The sequence below is a fragment of the Neodiprion lecontei genome, chromosome 1 (assembly GCF_021901455.1).
Source record: "Neodiprion lecontei isolate iyNeoLeco1 chromosome 1, iyNeoLeco1.1, whole genome shotgun sequence".
In the NCBI taxonomy this organism is placed as follows: domain Eukaryota; kingdom Metazoa; phylum Arthropoda; class Insecta; order Hymenoptera; family Diprionidae; genus Neodiprion; species Neodiprion lecontei.
Genome location: NC_060260.1, coordinates 15,888,646 through 15,912,546, shown reverse-complemented (window position 1 = coordinate 15,912,546; position 23,901 = coordinate 15,888,646). Strand labels below are relative to the sequence as shown.

The window sequence follows — 23,901 nt, the reverse complement described above, 5'->3', positions numbered from 1 at the left end:
TAGTCCTGCTCATAATCGGTGTAATTTGAATTTCAGAGAGACTCATGCAATTCCAATAGTTTTTCACAATTTGTCCGGTTACGGTTCGCACTTTTTGATAAAATCTCTCGCGTTAACTAATCCCGGTAAAATTATACTGTTACCCATAAATAAGGAAAAATATATATTCTTCACGAAACATGTTGATGGGACAATGATGTACTTGAGATTCATCGATTCCTTTCGTTTCAGGGCCAGCAGTCTTGACAAACTCTCGTGACATTGAGCCGCTGCCTACAAACACATAACGCGTAAATTCTACAATAATCCGAATCAGTTCAGTTTGATGACCCGCAAAGACGTTTTTCCCTATGAATACGTCGATTGTTGGGAGAAGCTCGATGAAACTCAGCTACCTGCAAAGAAGCATTTCTACTCTCAACTCACCAATTCGAGTATTAGGGATACCGATTATCAGCACGCTGAAAATGTTTGTAAAGAATTCTATTCAGAGTCATTGGGGGACTATTTGGATTCATACTCGAAGACGAATGTTCTTTTGCTCGCAGATCTTTTCGAAAATTTCCGCGTTAGCTGCTTCAAAACATATGATTTTGAGCAGTTGCACTACTACACAGTGCTGGGACTTGCTTTCGACGCTATGCTCAAATACACGGGAGTAAATTTACAACTTTTAGACGACACAGAAATGATATTATGCGTTGAAAGAGCCATTCGAGGCGGCGTAGCGCAGTGCTCTAACCACCATGCTCAGGCCAATAATAGATTCGTGGGTGAAGATTTTGATCCAAACAAAGCGGAGTCATACCTCATGTATTTTGATGTGAATAGTCTGTACGGTGCAGCTATGAGCGTGCATTTACCAATCGACTCGTTCGAGTGGGAGTATGAGCATGTTGATGTATATGAGGTAGATTTGGACTACTCTGTAAAACTCCACGAGGATCACAAAGACTTACCTCTCTGTCCGGAGCATTTCACACATCCAGTTAGTAAAATCGCCAAACTCGCGGCCACCCTTCACCCCAAAACAAGATATGTCCTACACTATAGAAATTTAAAGCAATGTTTAAGTTTAGACATGAAATTAACGAAAGTACACAGAGTTTTGAAGTTTGCACAATCTCCATGGCTCGAGCCTTACATCACTGTCAACACCGAGATGCGCAAGCAGTCTAGGAACGAATTTGAGAAAAACTTTTATAAACTCATGAATAACGCGGTGTTCGGTAAGACTGTAGAAAATGTACGAAATCGCAAAGATGTTGAATTGGTCACAAAATGGGAGGGAACAGGTGTTGCGAGCACGCTTATTTCCAGACCAAACTTTTGTAGCTGTACCGTATTTGACGAGGATATAGTTATCATAGAATTGGATCGTGTCAAAGTTCGCTTCGATAAACCAACTTACGTAGGTGCATCAATTCTGGATCTATCAAAAATCATTCTCGATGATTTTTACTACAATTATGTGAAAACCAACTTTTCGAACAAACAGGTCAAATTGTTGTATACCGACACAGACAGCCTTATTTATCAATTTAACGTATCGAACATCTACGATGTCATCAAACATGATGTGGATGCAATGTTCGATACCACTGATTACCAGCCCGACAATGTGTATAGTATTCCCCTTAAAAACAAGAATCGACTATGGTTAATAAATGATGAAAATAACGGTAAAATTATGACCGAGTTTCTGGGACTGCGTGCAAAGCGGTAAACATTTACTACGATGGGTAAGGATAGGGGAAAATATGACAATGGCGTTAAAGCGAGTAAGCGTGCCAAGGGTGTAAAAAATCCAACGATAAATAGCATCACGTTTGATGATTATAAGCGCTGTCTGTTGGTCTACAAAGAGTTGGTTCGTCCTCAATGTTTAATACGTAGTGAAAAACAACGATTTCGTGCCATCGTTCAGAAAAAATTGGCTCTGATTTGGCAAGATGACAAGCAACAATTGCTACCTGGGCAAACCGACACTGTACCATGCGGGTTTGCCGCCGCAAACCAATAAAATAGTCGTAGTACTTACCGAACCTCTGTAAATATCTACGTTCAGCATCTGAGACGATCCGTAGTCAAATTATCAGTTTTTCCAGAAACGAAATAAAAATTTTACCAAAATGAAAAAAAAGTTTACCAGAAATGCTAGAAAGATTTCTGAAAATGAAATTCCGATTCGATTAACACCTGAAAAAAGTTTCCAGAAAATTAAAAAAATTCATTGAAGATAAAAAAAAGTTCGCCACAAGTGAAAAAAATTTTTCCGGAAATGATATTTGTATTATTCGTGGGGAAAAATAGTATATTATCATTATTATCATTGTTATGATCATTATCATTACCGACGACGACGACAATAATAATAATAATAACAATAATGCGGCGCCCCCCGTCTTCACCGCCAAGGAGCTCGTCGGAGCGACCAAAGCAATGAAGAGGGGTAAGGCGCCAGGACCGGACGCGATACCGGCGGAGGTTCTTCGGCTGATGGCGAGCCTGAGGCCGGAGATACTTCTCGACCTCTACAACACGTGCCTTACGACAGGGACATTCAGCGACCGGTGGAAGGTGGCGAGGTTGGTCCTCATCCCAAAGGGTAAGGGTGACCCCAGCACGCCGTCGGCCTACCGGCCGCTGAGCTTACTGGACACGACAGGGAAACTGTACGAACAGCTTCTGCGACCACGACTTACGGACGCGATACAAGACGGCGGGGGCCTCTCTGACCAGCAGTTCGGCTTCCGGAGGGGTCGATCAACGATTGGAGCGATCCAAGAGGTGGTTGACTCCTTCCGGTCGACAGACAAACATTGCCACGCTGCGCGACCCGTCGCGCTGCTGGTGACACTTGACGTCAAGAACGCCTTCAACTCGGCCAGGTGGGTGGATATCCTAGGGTCGCTGAGAGGCGACTTCGGGGTCCCGCCTTACTTGCTCCGGGTTGTTGAAGACTACCTTCGGAACAGACGACTGACGTACGAAACGACCGAAGGCCAAGTGACGCGACAGATCACCGCGGGGGTCGCTCAAGGTTCCATACTAGGACCTGACTTTTGGAACGGGATGTATGACAGCCTGCTCAGACTGGAGCTCCCACTCGGCGTTCGCCTGGTCGCTTACGCTGACGACGTGGCGGCAGTGATAGTCGAGCGAACTCCAGATCTGGCACAATACGCACTGAACCAGACAATGAGACGAGTCGGACGGTGGATGACTGACCACGGACTGCAACTCGCGACGGAAAAGACAGAACTGGTGCTTCTCACCAGGAGACGAATACCGACCACATTACGCATGACGGTCGGGACGGACGAGATCGAGACCAGAGGGGAAGTCAAGTACCTGGGGGTGACCCTGGGTACGAAGATGACCTTCTGGCCTCACATACGACGAACGGCTCAGAAGGCGGCTGAAAGGATAGCATCCCTAAGCCGCCTGATGGCAAACACAAACGGACCGAGACCGGGAAAACGGAGACTTTTGATGTCGACGGTGAACTCGATCCTCCTCTACGGTGCGGAGATCTGGGCAGACTCCCTGAAGACTGAGAAGTACTGTCACGCAATGACGACGGTACAGAGACGAAGCGCGTTGAGGATCGCTTGTTTCTATCGGGTGGTCTCAGCACAGGCCGTTCTGGTGGTGGCAGGCGTGATTCCCATAGACCTTCTCGCGTTCGAGCGAAAGAGGGTCTACGGAAGAGACGCGGACGTGACCCGACGGGACGCGGCAACGACGGAAAGAGACGCGACGATACAGACGTGGCAAGAACGGTGGACGGAAGAAACAACGGGAAACTGGACGAGACGAATTATTAAGGACCTGAGACCGTGGATCCAGAGGGGGTTTGGGGATGTGAATTTTCACGTCACCCAGCTTCTGACAGGCCACGGTTATTTTAGACGGTACTCACACAACCTGAACCGAGTACGGACGCCCAACTGTACGTACTGCGGACACGAACGAGACGACGCGGAACACACGTTCTTCAAGTGTGATCGCTGGACAGAACTAAGACAGAGACTGGAGACGATCGTGGGAGGCATCACCCCCGACAACATTGTCGGGGTGATGCTCCATAGTACAGAAAGGTGGCAACTTGTTGCCACCTACACAGAGACAATCCTACGACATAAGAACGCGGACGGCTGCCTGACGTAACGCAACTGACGGACTGCCTGCACGGGACGGACGGACGGACAGACTGACGAGACACACACCGACAGAGCACCCAGTTAGAAGTAATATCACCATAGTCCCTGACTGGGAGCGTTGCACAGGAGGTGGCGGTTTAGTGGGTAGGCCACCCTGGGGTCCCACATCCGCGCTAGCCCGTATAACTGGCGCGAATCCGTAACTTGGATTCCGCAACTCCTCGGAAAAAAAAAAAAAAAAATAATAATAATAATTATAATAATGATAATAATAATGACGACGACGACGACAACGACAACGACAACAATAATAATAATAGCAATATTGCAGGTGGCGGCGGGGGGGTTAAATCCCTCATTCGGATCTTGACGACCGCGTACATCGAGTAAGACAAGAGGGACTGAAGTTGGCACAGGCCCAACGGATGGCCCCCGAGGCGGCCTCAGGAGGCAAATTGGCCGTAAAAACCCGGTCCGCTCAGGAAGTAACGATCCCGCGGTTTTCTAGTAAGTCGGAGGGGACGGAAGTCGGCTTAAGCCCGATGGAAGGCCCCCAAGGCGACCTCAGGGGCGGTGCTATGTTCCGGCACGGTACGGGGAGTAGCGCCCCCGAGAGACCCTCAGCATTTAGGAACTTTTATGGAGATGCACAAGGGTAACAACATTATACCTCAGGTGGTAGCCCCAGCACAGGGGAAATCCACTCTGGGTTCCGATCGGGTGAAAGCCCCGGTGGCCCATGGCAGCGGCATGGATTCTGAGGGCCGCTAATTGTGCAAAGACCAGGTGACAAAGACGGCAACAAAGACAGCGGACACGAAAACTGGAACAGCGGACAGGACGACACTGGGACACCAACGACGAGACAGGACGGACAGCGTGTCGAGCACGGGCAGCGGAGCGAGTTGCGCTTCCGCTGTATCCACGATCGGCACGGAGACACGAATCACGGACGATATGGACCTGACGGACGTATTGCTACTGATTCGCAGTACAGCGACAAAGATGGCCAAAGCAGCGGTCATCCAAAAAAACATGAATATGTCCGTTAAGCTGGGCATAAAGACCATCCTCGAGGCTGCCGATGTTGCGCTCAACAGGCGCGCCAAAGCAGCCCCGAAGGATCACAAGATTGATTGATTGATTGGAACAATTTATTAAGGCTACGGGGTACAACCCCATACAGCCCAGTAAGATAGTACATCAGTAATATTATTTCTAATTTAGTTAATATAAGATTGATACATGTAGTAAAAATATCTTCGAATTTAACAAGAGATCTTACATGTTAAGTTTAACAATTGTATAATTTTAAGTGTAATCCCAAGTATAACATCTTTGTTTATTCTTAGATATCAGTAGATTTCTTAATTTCGGTAAGCGTAGTAACATAGTAATAGAAACAGTCTCTAGAGTATACATATCACAAAGTATTTTATATTTGGTTACAATTTCATTTTATAACTAAAACTAAGTGACACAACTCATGCCGAAGGTACTGCTACATGTCTAAAAGACTAGTTAAGACACTGTCGTGTGATAGCGGGTTCAGTATCAAGTTTGGGTCTTGCTCTGCCCTAAAATGCTACCGATCAACTTAAGTCTTAACGAGTTTTGTAAGTACTTCTGATTTAAAGCCATTAAAACGTTGAAGGTCAAACATGATGTTGTGATCTACCGAGGAGTTTATCAAACGCGATGCAACATAGTGAAACGAGTTATGAAGCTTCTTAGATCGTGCCACATTTATCAATAATGAAGCAGGAGGATAACGTGGCGTAACACGTCTCTGCTCAGCATCAGCCCTTAGTTTGAAAAGATCAAATAGATACGTAGGTTTTCTTGAAGAAATCACAGTGTAGGCTAAAGTAGCAATAATGCATAATCGTCCATCCTCAACAGTAAGCCAACCAAGGGACAAGCGATATGGCGTTAGTGGAGTTTGCCAAGGGATATAACCTTGAACAAATCGAATACAGGTATTCATAAGACGATGAAGCTTTAAGTTTCGTGCTTGTGATGAATGACTGTATACCGCTGCTGCGTAGTCAAAGTGAGGAAAAATAAGAGATTCTACAAGGCGTTTTCTAAGAGATCGTGTAAGTGCATGCCTATGAAATCGCAGGGAATAAAGTGCCCCGTGAACACGACTAGAAATCTGACTAATATGCTTGTCCCAGCGTAAGGTTGAGGAGAGTTGAACTCCGAGATCAGTTACATGACTAGAGTAGTCTAAAGCAACACCATTAATTACAACTCTTGGAAGTGCGGAAAAATCAATACTGGAGATGTAAGCTTGACTACCTAAAATAATTAGCTTAGTTTTATCAGGATTCAGTCCAATCAAGTTCCGTTGTGCCCACTCAAAAACACGAAACGCATCCTCAGAAAGCCTGAGTATATGTTCATGTAATTTACTGGGCGGGCAGTGTAGATAGATACGAGTATCATCTGCGTATATTCCATGTCTGGAATAAGTCAAAACTTGTGGAAGATCGTTGATAAAGATCGCAAACAACAAAGGCCCAAGTACGCTTCCCTGAGGAACGCCTGCAAAAGTTTCAACAGGGTCAGAATAGGTACCATTCTCATTTTTAACTACTTGAGTTCTGCCCGATAAATAATCAGCAAGCCATCTGATGACGCGATCAGAGCAGTTTAATACACGTAATTTTCGTAAGAGTAGTTTGTGAGAAACAGTATCAAAGGCTTTTGAAAAATCAAATAATATCAATGGTGTGAGCTCACCCTGTTCAATACCCATTCTAACTGCTTCTATGAATGCTAGTAGAGCAGTTTGAGTTGAATATCCCGGTCTAAAGCCAGATTGATGAGGATCCAAGAGATTATGAGTATTAAGATATTCAAGTAGTTGCTCATGTATCACACGTTCAAATAATTTGGAAAATTCAGAAAGAATAGCTATAGGACGCGTATCTGAAGGTGTAGCAGGCGGATTTACTTTTGACAGAGGTGTGATTGGGGCCAATTTCCAACAACTAGGAAAAGTTCCTTGTTCAACGGATCTATTAAAAATCTCAATCAAATACGGACGAAGGACTAGGTATACAGTTTCAAGCATTTCTGTTGATACTAAATCGGAGCTAGTACAATTCTTTTGAGCCTTTGATAATGCTCGTGTCACGTGCGGAGCGGTCTCGCACGCGACGACTTCACCCTCTTTGTTATTAACGAGGTTTATATTTAATTTTTACGTGGATTAGGAGGCGACGTCCTCTACAGGGCGTTCCGTGGGAAATGGTTTGTAGTATTTCAATTATTTTGTACCAATATTTTGAATGGAAGCAAGTAGAAATGTTTAATGAAATAACTAGAAGCAGCAAGGTTATAGACTGGGAAGCTTACAGTACGTTCTTATGCTACTCACGTTCTCACTCTTTCGCACTCTCTCTCGTGGATTCTGCTTCGGCCTCGAAGGTGCCGAAGTTTACACCTTCACTCACTCACTTACGTACTACACGGCTTGATTAAGTTCGTGGCTTTGCGTATTGCGCTTAATTCTAACTTCACAGACTGATGTCGCGACGCGAGATGCTTGGACGACCGCGGGTAGATTTAAAGGGAATTCTCTCTCTGATCGTCGGAGACCCAAGACTGATAACTCTTTACTCGACAGCTCTGAAGGAGCCTGATTCCGTAGATGTTGGTTTGATGCTGTCTCTAACGGGACTGTCTTCGCTCGCTCGTCCGACACCCCTTGGAACGTCGGGCGGCGAGCGAGCTTTTCGCTGACTTTGCAATTTCGAACAAAGGCTCGCCTCGCAACGGTCATCCTCGAAGCGCGTGATTTCGCGCTCGCCTCATCCCGGTGTTGATTACACCCGGGATCTGGCGGGCGCGAAGACGCTGACGTTGCTGGCTGTCCAACTACGCCGTTGCGCTTGGCTATACCACGAACTGATTATAATAAGATATTTTATATGGACTAACTAAAACTATGCTTCCTTGTCTCTAAAGATAATAATAATGAAAATGATAATTGTTATGATCGGTAATATATTACAGTTTTGGGTAAATGTGCGGCGCTCGTGACACTTGATCAATATCTTCCCCTGTTATAGGTTTGAACTTAAAAAGACTCGGAAGACTACTACTAAGTGGACAAGAGTTGATATCAAGAATTTCATTTGGCAGAAGAGGTTGTGATGCACGAGAGACAGCAGCAAAGTGTTGATTTAAAATATGTGGGGAGAAGTACTTAAGTGGAGAAGGAGTTTTTGGTGATGTCAAATTCATGCTTCTAAGTATGTTCCAAGTAGATTTCGAGTCCGGAGATGAGTTGAGTGAAGTCGTGTAATAACCATTTTTAGCAACATCCGTATTGTTTCTAACTCTAGCTCGCAATTCAGTAAACAATTTTCGATCAGTGGGACGACCGTATAGGTGTGCTCTACGATAGGCAGCACTCTTTTTTAGCATCAGTGCGCGAATGTCGGCCGAAATCCATGGCTTGTTTTGCGCACGAATTGTAACAGTTCTCTTCGGTGCGTGAACATCAAAAGTAGAGAGTACGTTATTGATGAGAATTGTAGTTGTACAGGACAAACTAGAAGATTGTGTCGGAGAGTGAAGCAATCCATTAATATTATTATTATGATAATCATGACTCAAATTTTGATTATGACTAGGCTCAGCCTATAAATCCAGTACCAGTCGCGAATGAAGTTCATCATGAAGAGAGTTGAGATTCAAATTTTTTAAGTTACGATGAGTGACTACTTTCGGTTCTATTTCCAGTGCTGGAAAATCATACTCAATTGAGATGAGGTCATGACCACCTGCAAAAGGAGCATCAGTTTTCGAATAGGAACGAACCAAATCTAGGTTCGGAACAATAAATAAATCTAACCAGGTATGAGTTTGAGTACCATTACTATGGAGTTGATGATGAGTAGGTTCAGACGGGACAGGCACTAAATTATGTTTAAGAAGATAATTACGAAGAAAGTTTGAGTCCGGATGACTCCTGTGCATGGGTAAATTGAAGTCACCCGCGATAATAAGATGAGTATAATTCGCAGATAATCGTGTAATTATATCAAACACGTCTTATGGGTAGATTCCATGGGGTCGACGATAAACAACCGCTAGTAAAATACTAATTGAACTATGTCTCACCTCTATAATTTAATACTCTGCCTTATTATCAAATTGGTGATTAGAGCTAGCTAATACTTTAGTTTTATAACATTCACGAATATATAAGACTATTCCTCCACCTTCCTTTCCAATACGATCCTGACGATAACTATGATAGCCTGGAAGATGGTAAGTTTCTTCAGAATCTCCAGGAACAAGAAAAGTTTCAGTGAGAACAATAGCATCATAAGTAGGATTTATTGAAAGACAGGTTTCTAAACTATTGAAATTGGCTGATATGTGATTTATATTACTATGACAAAATCTAAAATATCTTCTTGAAGTAAAAGGTTCATTTTGCGGTTGAGCGGTAAGTTGTTATTGTTGTTGTTGTTGTTGTTGCGTGTTGTTAACACGACGATCAAGTGGTTGAAGTTTGTTGAGATCTTCAACTGAATAGACGAGAATGAGAGGAGCTGTAGTGTTAGTACGCATGCAAACTATTAAGTTTCGTATAACAGGTTTGATATAATTCAATGCTTTGGCTTTTGGAATAGCAGCACGAAGTAGATTATAGGTTTGTTTAGGCCAAACAGCATTCATAAAGACTGGTTTTTCACCACCAGAGCCAAAAATGATTTGCGCAGTCTTTTCCTTAAGCAAATGCGACTGAGATATAACATTATTGCGAACTGTAGGGGACACAAGTTTGACCATGAGAGTTACAAATTCAGGAGAAAGAGCTGAATTATCAGCTGTAGTTTTATTCGCAGCATTAGATGAGACATCAGCTGACTGTGCAGAAGGCAATTGCCGAATAACAGATACATATTGTAAATTATGATCATTTTTAGTCGCTTGAAATACTTTTTCAATCGCATTATCATATTCATTTGTCGGGGATTTAGGAACGCCCGTAATACGTACTTCACACGAATCAGAAAGTAACTCCCAGTCTTTAATACTTTTAAGGGTCGACTTAATATCATTCAACTCCCTAGAGTTAACTCGATTTTCATTTTCAAGACGTGTTATTCTAGTAGACAAATCTGCTAGCTTTTGATTCACTTCATTTGTAAAAGGATCAAATTTTTGAGTTGACCACGCCTCAAACCAAGGTGACATATTTCTATCGCCCATGTTTACGGAAGAATCTGATAGAGAAGCTACGGAACAAGCAACTTTTTGCCTTTGCAAGTTCATTGGGGATGGAAGAGACGGTTCGTTGGTTAGTCGTTTGCGAGTTACTTCTTTGCTAGCGTTTGAAGACAGTGGAATCGAAGATAGCAAGAATTCAGATTGACCAATGTTTCCAGTAACTGAACTATCAATAGTGGCAAGAGTACCACATAGACTACCAGCAGAAGGAGAACGTAATTTCTTGCAAAGTGCACAACAATATAATGCAATGTTCCACCGCCAAGTACCTTTCAAGCAGGACGAGTGAGAAACTCTACTAAACAACTTACACTTTCTAAGCCATTTGGAGCCTGGTAATACAATGTCGTTACATGCGGGGCAAACTCGATCACTCATGTTTCAAAAAAGATTTTACAAAGTAAAGTAACATTGCCACTTTTATATATATCTTTCAAAACAATAATAATAATACTTCAAAAACATTGTTAAAAACTTTTAGAATAAACAATAACAGTAGCAGCAGTATGTTATGCCCTTGTGCACGCTTTAATGTGTATCAAGATAAAGTAAAGTGAAGTGAAGTTCCCCCGCACTAATGGGCAGCCAGTCACACCTACTTGTAGTACTGGATACTATGTACAGATTGAGTGAAGATATCCAAGCTGATCTGCGCTGAGTGTGATTTCAAGAATTCGCGCGTTTCACGACGATGAAAAGTGCATGCGCCAACTAGATGTGTAGAAGCGTGCAAAGGTGATAGTGGTACCAACTATCCAGTTCCAGGTTATTCTACCCCATAAAATGTTCTGCCGCGGCTATGTGACTTGAAGATGAATGCTTGACGAACATAACCTCCAAGAAGAAACGTTCAGACAAATTCAAGAAATCTGGCTCAGAAAAATGCGAGTCTTGATAAAGATGATCAAAGGTGCAAGAGCCAGCGGTTCCCTAAACTGTCTATACTATCCTAGGTTGCAGATAGATGGATCGCGGTCCTACGAAGATCCAACGAGCAATTCCCTAGCGGTCGTCCAATGGCAAAAGGGAAGGAAGCGTGGGAGTTGTGAACAACGTGACAATCGTCCGTCAACTGTCAAAGACGTTACAGCCAAGAATTTTAGGTTATAAAGAACCAGTCTTCGGTTTATTACCTCACCCCGTAGCTCAGAAGAGAGCAACGACGATTTTTAGCTCAAAATATTGCGAGAGCGACGGGAGAGGAAAAAACCTGGAAGCAGAGCCCAAAAATGGGCAGGAGACAGCAGGAAATAGTTCAGAAGAGGAGGTTGACAGAAATTAGCTGAACGGATACTCACCAGAGAGAGAGAGAAAGACGGACGGACAACGAGACGACGGAGACGGACGTTGAGACGGAACAACGGACACAAAACACACCGTGGACTAAAAGAAAACGAGAGGCGACTGGAACCACTCAGGAATCCTCTCAGAAGAGGGCAACGGTTGAGGAACCGGTCGCTGACTGGCAGACCGTGACAAGAAAGAAAAAGAAAATAAAGAAACGGAAGACGCGGACGGACGGGACGAACGCGACAACGGACACGACGGCAGGGACTGAGGGGCGCACAGCGGCTCGCAAACATTAGAGGACGGCTGTGCTCGTCAAACCCGGAAACGACATGACGTACTTCGACATCGTAAGAAGGATACGGACCACGGTCGACCCTGCGAAGAGTCACGTTAAAGTGACGACTCTCAGGAAGACGAAGAATGGTCTGTATCTTCTGAAGATAAAGACAGACGCCAACGGACGAGACGACTTCCAACGCGTCCTGCATGACGCAGTCGGCGATGCAGGCAACGTCAGGGCCGGGACCTCCATGGTGCAACCGGAGATCATGGACCAGAAACCGACGGCTGCTGCTGGAGATGGCCGTAAGGCTAAACCTAGTGGTGGCAAATACAGGAGACGTACGAACGTACAGACGGCCGGGATTTGGAGACTCCGTCCCGGACGTAACGATGACGACGGACAGAATTCTGCCACGGATAGGGCGGTGGTGGGTGTTCGAGGGCCACACGGCCAGCGATCATCAGTACATCGCCTCCGAAGTGGCAGGAGAGACAAGGACGGCACGGACGAGGATCCAGCACCCCCTGCGGTGGAACGTAGACAAACTCGACGTACCGAAGCTCTCGGCGGAGCTGGCGGCAGCGCCAGAACCGATTACCGACGTGCCCCCAGAGCTGACTGGCCGGCTGTGCGACAGCACAATGCCAAAACGACAGTACGGACGTAACAGACCACCACAATACTGGTGAACGAACGAGATAGCAGAGCTGCGCAAGAGTTGCCTGGCAAAACGACAACGGGTTACGAGAGCTGGCGGGAGACCCGAGAGGGAAACCCTTCAGGCCGAGTACAAGACTGAACGAAAACGACTACCGTACGCCATAAGAGACAGCGAGACGCGATGCTGGAAGAAGCTCTGCAAGGAGGTGGACCGCGACCCCTGGGGTGCCGGTTACAAGATTGTGACCGGTAGGCTGGGGGCCCGGATCCCGCCAGAACTCAAGGATGCTGAAACCGCACGACGGATCGTCGATGGACTGTTTTCGACGCACCCGAGGCGTACGGACGCGACGAACGACGACGAGACGGCGGTGCCCCCCGTCTTCACCGCCGAGGAGCTCGTCGGAGCGACCAAAGCAATAAAGAGGGGTAAGGCGCCAGGACCGGACGCGGTACCGGCGGAGGTTCTTCGGCTGATGGCGAGCCTGAGGCCGGAGATACTTCTCGACCTCTACAACACGTGCCTCACGACAGGGACATTCAGCGACCGGTGGAAGGTGGCGAAGTTGGTCCTTATCCCAAATGGTAAGGGTGACCCCAGCACGCCGTCGGCCTACCGGCCGCTGAGCTTACTGGACACGACAGGGAAACTGTAGGAACAGCTTCTGCGACCACGACTCACGGACGCGAAACAGGACGGCGGAGGCCTCTTGGACCAGCAGTTCGGCTTCCGGAGGGGTCGATCAACGATTGGAGCGATCCAAGAGGTGGTTGACTCCTTCCGATCGAAAGACAGACATTGCCACGCTGCGCGACCCATGGCGCTGCTGATGACACTTGACGTTAAGAACGCCTTCAACTCGGCCAGGTGGGTGGACGTCCTAGAGTCGCTGAGAGGCGACTTCGGGGTCCCGCCTTACTTGCTCCGGGTTGTTGAAGACTACCTTCGATAGAGACGGCTGACATACGAAACGACCGAAGGTCAAGTGACATGACGGATCACCGCGGGGGTCGCTCAAGGTTCCATACTGGGACCTGACTTCCCGAACGGGATCTATGACAGCCTGCTCAGACTGGAGCTCCCGCTCGGCGTTCGCCTGGTCGCTTACGCTGACGACGTGGCAGCAGTGATAGTCGAGCGCGGTCCAGATTTGGCACAATACGCACTGAATCAGACAATGAGACGAGTCCGACGGTGGATGACCGACCATGGACTGCAACTCGCGACGGAAAAGACAGAACTGGTGCTTCTCACCAGAAGACGAATACCGACCACACTACGTATGACGGTCGGGACGGACGAGGTCGAGACCAGAGGGGAAGTCAAGTACCTGGGGGTGAACCTGGATACGAAGATGACCTTCTGGCCTCACATACAACGAATGGCTCAGGAGGCGGCTGGAAGGATAGCATTCCTAAGCCACCTGATGGCGAATACAAACGGACCGAGACCGGGGAAACGGAGACTTTTGATGTCGACGGTGAACTCGATCCCCCTCTACGGTGCGGAGATCTGGGCAGACTCCCTGAAGACTGAGAAGTACTGTTACGCAATGACGATAGTACAGAGACGAAGCGCTTCGAGGATCGCTTGCTCCTATCGGACGGTATCAGCACAGGCCGTTCTGGTGATGGAGGGCGTGATTCCCGTGGTCCTTCTCGCGTTCGAGCGCGAGAGGGTCTACGGAAGAGACGCGGACGTGACCTGACGGGGCGTGGCAAAGACGGAAAGAGACGCGACGATACAGACGTGGCAGGAACGGTGGACGGAAGAAACGACGGAAAACTGGACGAGACGACTTATTAAGGACCTGAGACCGCGGATCCAGAGGGGGTTTAGGGATATGAATTTTTACGTCACCCAGCTTCTGACGGGCCACGGTTATTTTGGACGGTACTTATACAACTTGAACCGAGTACGGACGCCCATAAATACAGCTGACCATTATGATCAGACAATTGTTTGCTCATCAATCGTGAAAGATCTTTAATCCAAGCAAAGTGAAATCTCCTTGCAAACTCGCCAGTCACATCGTCTTTCGGATTACTCTCAATCATTAGAAGATGGATCGTGTACAATGTTCGCGGTACTCGAATGATCACTCAAATAAATCAGCACGATGACGCTTTTCTCAGTTCTAGCATAGGCTAAAAATGTGTTAGACTCTACCCCGTATACATTGATTTGCACATCATTCGATTTTTCACACTTATTCACATCGCGCAGAGTAGCGGGAAAATTGATACCTGTACAGTCAAACTCCTCAATATGTTGTGACGTTGCACCTAGAGTGCAAGTCACAACAAACCCCAAACCCGCGGGGAAGAGCCGAACGGGTGAGCCCTGTCCCGTCGGGAAAGACCCGAACATCACCGAAGCCCCGACGCTCGGCAGAGCCGAGCGCGAGAGTCAGTACGAGCACGGCCGTAGCAGCAGCCACACCGGCGTAACCCAAGAGCGAAAGCGAGAGAGAGAGAGAGAGAAAGAAAGAGAGACAGTCACCGACACACACACACACACACCGAACACCCAGCTACCCTCCACCGCACCTCAAGACCTCCACACACACACGTCGACGTAACCAGGTTAGCCTGCCTTCTATCGCCGAACTGCTCCTCCCCTCGCAATACCAACCCTGTCTACCACACACTCCCCGTCACTCTACACCACCCTCCCCTCGCCATATCAACCCTTCCGACCCCACATTCCCCGTCACCTCCCACTCTCCTTCCCCCCCCTGCGCGCGTAGCTGTAAGTTAGTATTAAGCAACGCTAAGGGCTGAGGCGTGATCAGCCACCGCTTACGTCTACAACCCTTTTGTAACTCTTAATTTAAGTCGAGCCCTGGTGCGAAAGAAAAAAAATACACACACTAAGTTTTACCGATCATATCCGCCCCGTCTCTAATTGTCTTCCCCACCCATATTATTCGTGCGGACTCAAAACCCGTCACAAATTGGCGCCCAACGTAAATTACCCACATTTTTACCCCAAATCCAAACAATTAAGAGACAAAACACAGGAATAAACGCTAACAAAGTACACATAGACTCACGAAACAAAACTACACAGTCACGAAAATTCAAATAAAGACAGTTGAACACACACACTACCAAACACGATACACACAATGGCAGACCAAGGACACAGGGAACCGCAAGGCCTAGCGCGCGAACACATGGACATACACACACCCGAACGCAACCAAAACAACTCGACACAGAGCGAGCCGCGCGCGACACGAGATCAACAAACACCGACCCAACGGCAGGAAATAAATAGACGATGCACGATAAATTCACCAAACACAATAAATATAATCGATGCAGCTATCATAGAGAATACACACAATTTACACAGTACACAAATTCAACACCAAGAAAGCCCAGAACCAACAAATCCCACACAAACATACAATACAATCCCAACACCTACACACACGCAAACTAACACGGTAACCACCAATCAAACGAACCGACACTTCACAGGAACAGACACATTTTTAGCCACCAACACACGTAACACACGACTTATGCAAAACCTAATAGACCTCGAAGCATCACCAAGCGACAGAAACGTATACGAAGATCCACACATATACAGCACACAGTCAATACACCCCACAAACACAAACCACACATCAAACCCAAACAATACATACTGGAATCAGCCAGCAATGGCAATGAAAACAATACAAACATGGAACATAAAATACTCAGGAAACACAAACGAAGACATAGATGAATTTTTACAAAATCTCCGCGACTACCAAACGGGTTATGAAATACACGACACACAATTAATCAACAACCTCAGCCCAATACTCGAAGGTGACGCAAAAAACTGGTACAGATTAAATAGAGGCAAATGGCGAACACTGGAAGAATTCGAAAGAGACATTACACACGCATTTCAAGACATACAACATAGGGACAGGCTAGAACAAAAAATCAGAAATTACGTACAAGGACCAACACAAAAAATCACACAATTCCTAATACAATTTAGAACACTACTATCACAACTAAAACCACCATACCACCCACGAACACAATTAGACCTGGCATACAGAAACATGAAAATAGAATACAAGGCATACATAAAACCATACGATTTCGCGAACTTCGACCAACTGGAAATGGCCGCAAAAGAATGGGAAGCAAATATCGAATGGGAAAACACGAGACAAACAATATTAAACAACTACACACAACCGCGAGAAACCTACACACACCAAACACACCACACACAATACATCCCATACAAGTACACACAAACACAACCCCGCCCAGCAATACTCCCAACACCAAATATACCACCGGCACTCACATACAACATACGACGAAACCAAACAAACCAAAACACACAACAGACTCGATACCCCGCAATCACGTATAACTCACCACACTACACTCAGCAACAAACGCAAACGAACCCAAACACAGGCACAACACCACGCAGATGCTTTAACTGCAACCAACCCGGACACTTCAGATGGCAATGCACACAAACACAGAACCAGGGAAACGAGTAAGGGTTGACCCAGCAAGGGTGGAGGGCAACCCCACAAACAACACAAACACACCCGAAACAGTAGCACCTACGACAGACAACAACATAACGGAAAGTAGATTCCACATCAGAATCGAAATACACGGTCACGAATTTAACGCACTGATAGACACAGGCGCAACACACTCATACCTAGGCGCAGAAGTAATACAAATACTACACAACACAGACACACAAATAAACAACACACCCGACAGAACAGCTACAATGGGAAACGGAACACAGGTGACGATAGAAGGAGCAGTAACACTCCCAATACGCCTCGGCAACATAACAAAAGAAATTAAGTTCGGATTAATATCAAATTTAGGCTCGCAATGTATCATTGGTAACAGCGACTTAATAAGATTTGGAATATTAATAAATTATGGAAAAAACACATGGTCACTGATAGACGACCCACAGACACACTACCACATGCAAACTAGACCACAAGAACTACCAACACCACTCAAAGAATACACACAAATACATCAAACACGAGAATCACGACACCAATCAACACAAACACACACAAAACAAGCAAAAGCAGCAGAAAAATTAGAAGCAACGAAACAACAAACAAACCCGAAAACAACAGAAAGACATGAAAACACAAAAAAAAAAACAACCATAAAACAAAAACCACTAACACCAACACTACCCAACACAAAGACACCACCGGAAAACACCCACCAAAAAGACAACCCACAGAACACACAAATCACAAATCAAAAAATCATACCCACAAACGCACAAACAACAGACGACACACAAACCGACAAAGAAACCGAACCACAGATATGCGCAGGAATACAAGAACTCACACAATCACAACACACACAACTACAGACGATAATACAGCAGAAAACCTCAACACTACCAGGCCAACTCGGGCTAACACACCTAATTAAACACAAAATAGACACACAAGGACACGCACCCATAAAACAAAGATACTATATGGTATCACCAAAAATTAGAGAAGCCATCCACACAGAAATACACAAAATGCTGAGAGAAGACGTGATAGAACCATCAGAAAGCGAATGGTCGAGCCCAATTGTCATGATAAGAAAACCAAATAACACATATCGCTTCTGCCTAGACTTTAGGAAGGTTAACTCAGTATCAAAAAAAGACGCATACCCACTACCATACATGACAGCAATATTAGACAAACTACGGACAGCACAGTACATATCAAAAATCGACTTAAGCCAAGCATACTTCCAAATACCACTCGACAAAGACAGCAAACACATAACAGCCTTTACAGTCCCGGGAATGGGCTTATTTCAATTTAAAAGAATGCCATACGGACTGACAGGCGCACCAGCGACATTCCAAAGACTACTAGACAGACTCATAGGCCCAGAATGCGAACCATATGCATTCGCATACCTAGACGACATCATAATAGTAACACAAACATTCGACGAACACTTACAAAGACTAGAGCAAATACTAAAAAGAATTACAGACGCAGGACTGACAATAAACCCAGAGAAGTGCGAGTTCGGATGCGCACAAGTAAAATATCTCGGATACATAGTAGACAGACACGGACTACACATAGACCCCGACAAAACACAACCCATAGAAAATTACCCAAGCCCAAAAACAATAAAACAATTACGGAGACTAATTGGCATGGCATCATGGTACAGACGCTTCATACCTAACTTCGCACACATTACAGAACCACTAACACGACTACTGAAAAAAGACCAGAAATGGCACTGGGGGGAAGAACAAGAAAACGCAATGAACACAATCAAACACGCACTGACATCACCACCCACACTCGCATGCCCAGACTACACACAAACATTCACACTACAAACAGACGCTAGCGGAACAGGGATAGGTGCCGTACTAACACAATCTCTCGATGACGAAGAGCATGTCATAGCCTACGCTAGCCGTGCGCTAAGCGAGGCAGAACGTAAATACTCAACAACTGAGAGAGAGTGTTTGGCGGTACTCTGGTCCATCAAAAAATTCAGACCCTACGTGGAAGGTTACCACTTCAAAGTCATTACAGATCACCACGCACTAAAGTGGCTTAGACAATTAAAAAACCCCACAGGCCGACTTGCACGATGGGCACTAGAACTATTAGAATACGACTTTGACATTACACACAGAAAAGGTACAATGCACGACGTGCCAGACGCACTTTCAAGACGACACGAAGACGAAGAACACATAGACACAATAGTAGACACGACAGACAAGTGGTACACATACAAAAAAACACAAGTACAAACACGCCCAGAGAAAAACGAGTCGTGGCGAATCAGAAACAATCAACTATACTTCCACCGCCCGAACCCCCTACACTCAAACCTCCTACCAGACACAAACCCATGGAAACTAGTCATACCCAAAGACAAAATAACACACATACTACACGAAAACCACGACGTAACACAAGCAGGACACTTAGGGATCGAAAAAACATACCAACGAGTAGCCAAAACATATTATTGGCCAGGGATGTACAGAGACACAGTAAACTACATAAAAAAATGTGACACATGCCAAAGAACAAAAACAATACAAGCGCGACCAGCAGGACTAATGGGCATGAGAATTATTGAAGAACCATGGACAGTAGTAGCCTCCGACATCATGGGCCCACTCCCACGATCAAAAAAGGGAAACCAATACATCATAGTGTTCGAAGACCTATACACTAAATGGGTGGAAATCATACCCACACGCAAAGCAAACGCCAAAACAGTAGAACAGACATTCCACTCACACGTAATATCACGATGGGGTACACCACGCATACTACTGACAGACAACGGCACACCATACATAAACAAACTCATACGCGAACTGACACAAAAATTCAACATAAGACACGCAACAATCCCCCCATACCACGCACAAGCCAACCCCGTAGAGCGAGTCAACAGAACCGCTAAAACAATGATCCAAGCCTACGTAAACAACGACCACACAGAATGGGACATACACTTACAAGACTTACAATTTGCAATCAATACATGTACACACACATCAACTAAACACACACCAGCCTTTTTAAACCTAGGAAGGGAATTAAATCCCACACAATGTCTAAGAAATCAGTTAGAGAACCACGACGAAGTAGAATTACAAGACACAGACAGATGGACAGACCACTTAAGACGACTACAAATACTTAGAGACGAAGTACAGAGGCACTTGATAGAAGCAAACGAAAAACAAGCACACTACTACAACCTACGAAGACGAGACATTCAATTCAAGGAAGGAGACAGGGTACTAAAAAAGAACCACACACTCTCATCCGGACCAGAACGAACGACAGCTAAGTTAAATAAAAAATTCATAGGCCCATACATAATCACTAGAAAAATCTCACCCACAATATACGAATTAACAACAGAGAGCGGTAGAAATATAGGAAAATGTCATATAGAAGACCTAAAATTATATACATAATCAAATAACACACCCCGAAAATAAACTAACATGTGTATTCACTCCACAGAAACACAACATGGAAAATAAACAACAAAGAATACCGGCCCTAATGACACTACGACTGACGAGACCGACGACAATAACAACAAACACAGAGAGAACACCACTACTACAAACACCAGGACAGGCCCCACACCCACACAGATACGGACGCGACGGCACACACCGGACAGAGACCCGACGAACTCTACTACCGACACCCACTACACACACACAGGTAACAAAGACCGCCACGACAGTAACACACACAACAACCATTGCACCCACAACCGCACAGAGACACTCACAAACACATACAACGATGACCACACACACAATTACACCCTCAGGACCAAGGCAATGCCCGAAGTGCAACGGGCTGGTCCGGGGCACCAAATACACAGAACACATACAAACATGCACACAAACTAACACAGACACACCACACCCACCACAAACTATCACACACCCACCAACAGTTATCCACACCACACGAACCACGGCCACACACACGACTACACACCCACCCACCAAGAAACAAACACCCCATACAACCACACGCCCCACACCCACACCAACACCACGGTACACACCACCCCCCACACCGACCCCCCAATGGACACACACCAGATTCGCGAGACCACCACAGAAGACAGAGGACAGGATCTTACAGACATTCGCTAACATGGACAGACACACAGAATCGACACAGACAAAACAAACATGCAAACAATACACAGGACCACCCCCCGAGATAATAGCCATAATCGCAAGTTTAGTACCAGCAAGCACCCTACACGACGAATTACGAGCACATAAAGAAAGATACATGACTAGACGCGCACACGAACGCACAGACACGGACGAAACAGAAGCCAGCACCTCAACACACCAACCACACACCACACATCAAACAGCACCACACAAAACACAACCCCACAACACACCAGACACCGACAGCGACACAGATTCCACCACCTCCACCGCAGAGACAGTCATACACATCGAAACCACACACACAGGCACACTACAAACACAAACGACGGACAACGACACAGACAGTAACACCGACACCACCTCACTCACGGACACAGTCGAACATACACAAACACCCCAACCAGCCACACACACCACACGGGACTCAAAACGATACAAAAAACGAAAATCAATACGGAAACAGAAAAAAGAACAAAACAGGAAACACTAGACAAACTGACAACACCAAACGGACGGACGAACAACGACGCACACACAACACGGGACGCAATACGATGCAAAAAAAAAAAAAAAAAAAAAAAAAAAAAAAGGGGGACAAAACAGAAAACACCAAATACACTAACAACACCAAACCGACGGACGAACAACGACAGACGGAGGCCAAAGAAACAGAACACAACCCAAAAAGAGAGAAGAGAAGGGAGAAGAAACCACGAGCCACGAGGTACAAAGAACAACGCAAAAACTCACCAAGACCCACACCGACGAGAACCACCGTACCAAAACCAAAAATTCGAGTACAAAATAATATAAGAATAGAATAAGTGTATATAAGAAAAAAAAAAAAGAGACTAAGTAGAATAAGTAGATATAAGACGACCCACAACCCACACCAAACACACACCCCGCAAATACAACCCAACCTCCATCCCTTAACCCCGACAGATCGGAGCAGACAACACAAAAACAACAAAAATAACAAAAGGAGAATACACAGACGAAAGGACCACAAAATGCGTCACCGAAACCGGCTCACCCTATAGGCCTCGCCCCGCGTGGGGAGGGGGGAGTTGTGACGTTGCACCTAGAGTGCAAGTCACAACAAACCCCAAACCCGCGGGGAAGAGCCGAACGGGTGAGCCCTGTCCCGTCGGGAAAGACCCGAACATCACCGAAGCCCCGACGCTCGGCAGAGCCGAGCGCGAGAGTCAGTACGAGCACGGCCGTAGCAGCAGCCACACCGGCGTAACCCAAGAGCGAAAGCGAGAGAGAGAGAGAGAGAAAGAAAGAGAGACAGTCACCGACACACACACACACACACCGAACACCCAGCTACCCTCCACCGCACCTCAAGACCTCCACACACACACGTCGACGTAACCAGGTTAGCCTGCCTTCTATCGCCGATCTGCTCCTCCCCTCGCAATACCAACCCTGTCTACCACACACTCCCCGTCACTCTACACCACCCTCCCCTCGCCATATCAACCCTTCCGACCCCACATTCCCCGTCACCTCCCACTCTCCTTCCCCCCCCTGCGCGCGTAGCTGTAAGTTAGTATTAAGCAACGCTAAGGGCTGAGGCGTGATCAGCCACCGCTTACGTCTACAACCCATTTGTAACTCTTAATTTAAGTCGAGCCCTGGTGCGAAAGAAAAAAAATACACACACTAAGTTTTACCGATCATATCCGCCCCATCTCTAATTGTCTTCCCCACCCATATTATTCGTGCGGACTCAAAACCCGTCACAATGTCTACGGTAATGATGTCTCGTCTCCGGGTGGATGTTGACTGGGTGGAGAGCTGAAGTGATGGACCAGAGAAGACATCTTTCATCCTCGTTCCTCACGTTGATCACAGCCATCGTACGTCGAATGTTTTAGGGCAGCTCGATGAATGTTGAAGCTCCCGCGGCGAGAGGCTGATAGCGGTTGATGTTTACAGCGATGTTGAGGATCTTAAGCATACTCTAGCCGGAATCGCGTTGTTCGAAATCGTCCACCTCCGATATCAGATCACCCCGTGTACGTGTAAACCAGCCACCTATATTGAAGCCCTTAACTTCAGTGGAGATCTCTTCGTGTTTGGCATTCCCGAATGTGCACGACGATATGAGGTTGACCTTCATATTTCCCTCCACGAGCAGTATCAGCTCCAACTTCTCGGTGACGACGCGCTGCACATTGTTCAAAAAGGCGTCCGAATTTTTATGGTCCAAGTTGGTAATAACGCCGGTGCGAATCCTGCTGGCAAACGCGCTGTCGACGTCGTCCTATTGCACACCCGCAGGAGTACCGATATTTCCACCCCTTACCACTGCGCGCTGCTGCAACTGCTTGATCTTAGTCACTCCAGATTGTAGGAGTGTGATCGTATGTTGGATCCGTATTTTCGCACCAACAGTCGTTCCTCGTTGCATAGAAATATCGCGCAGAACTTGGATATTCGCAATTCCAATATTAGTCCAATGATTGATGACAGCGTCATTC

The 23,901-nt window shown here is 46.1% G+C and overlaps 1 protein-coding gene across 1 annotated transcript; it reads left to right on the top strand.

Moving 5' to 3' along the window:
- The first annotated feature begins 14,937 nt into the window (after positions 1–14,937).
- On the top strand, positions 14,938–21,959 carry LOC124292782 (mucin-2-like). Its single transcript, XM_046730673.1, has 2 exons — positions 14,938–15,243; positions 20,721–21,959. Exon 2 carries the CDS (start codon positions 20,730–20,732, stop codon positions 21,897–21,899), a length of 1,170 nt encoding a protein of 389 aa, XP_046586629.1. The 5' UTR covers positions 14,938–15,243; positions 20,721–20,729; the 3' UTR covers positions 21,900–21,959.
- Positions 21,960–23,901: the final 1,942 nt, after the last annotated feature.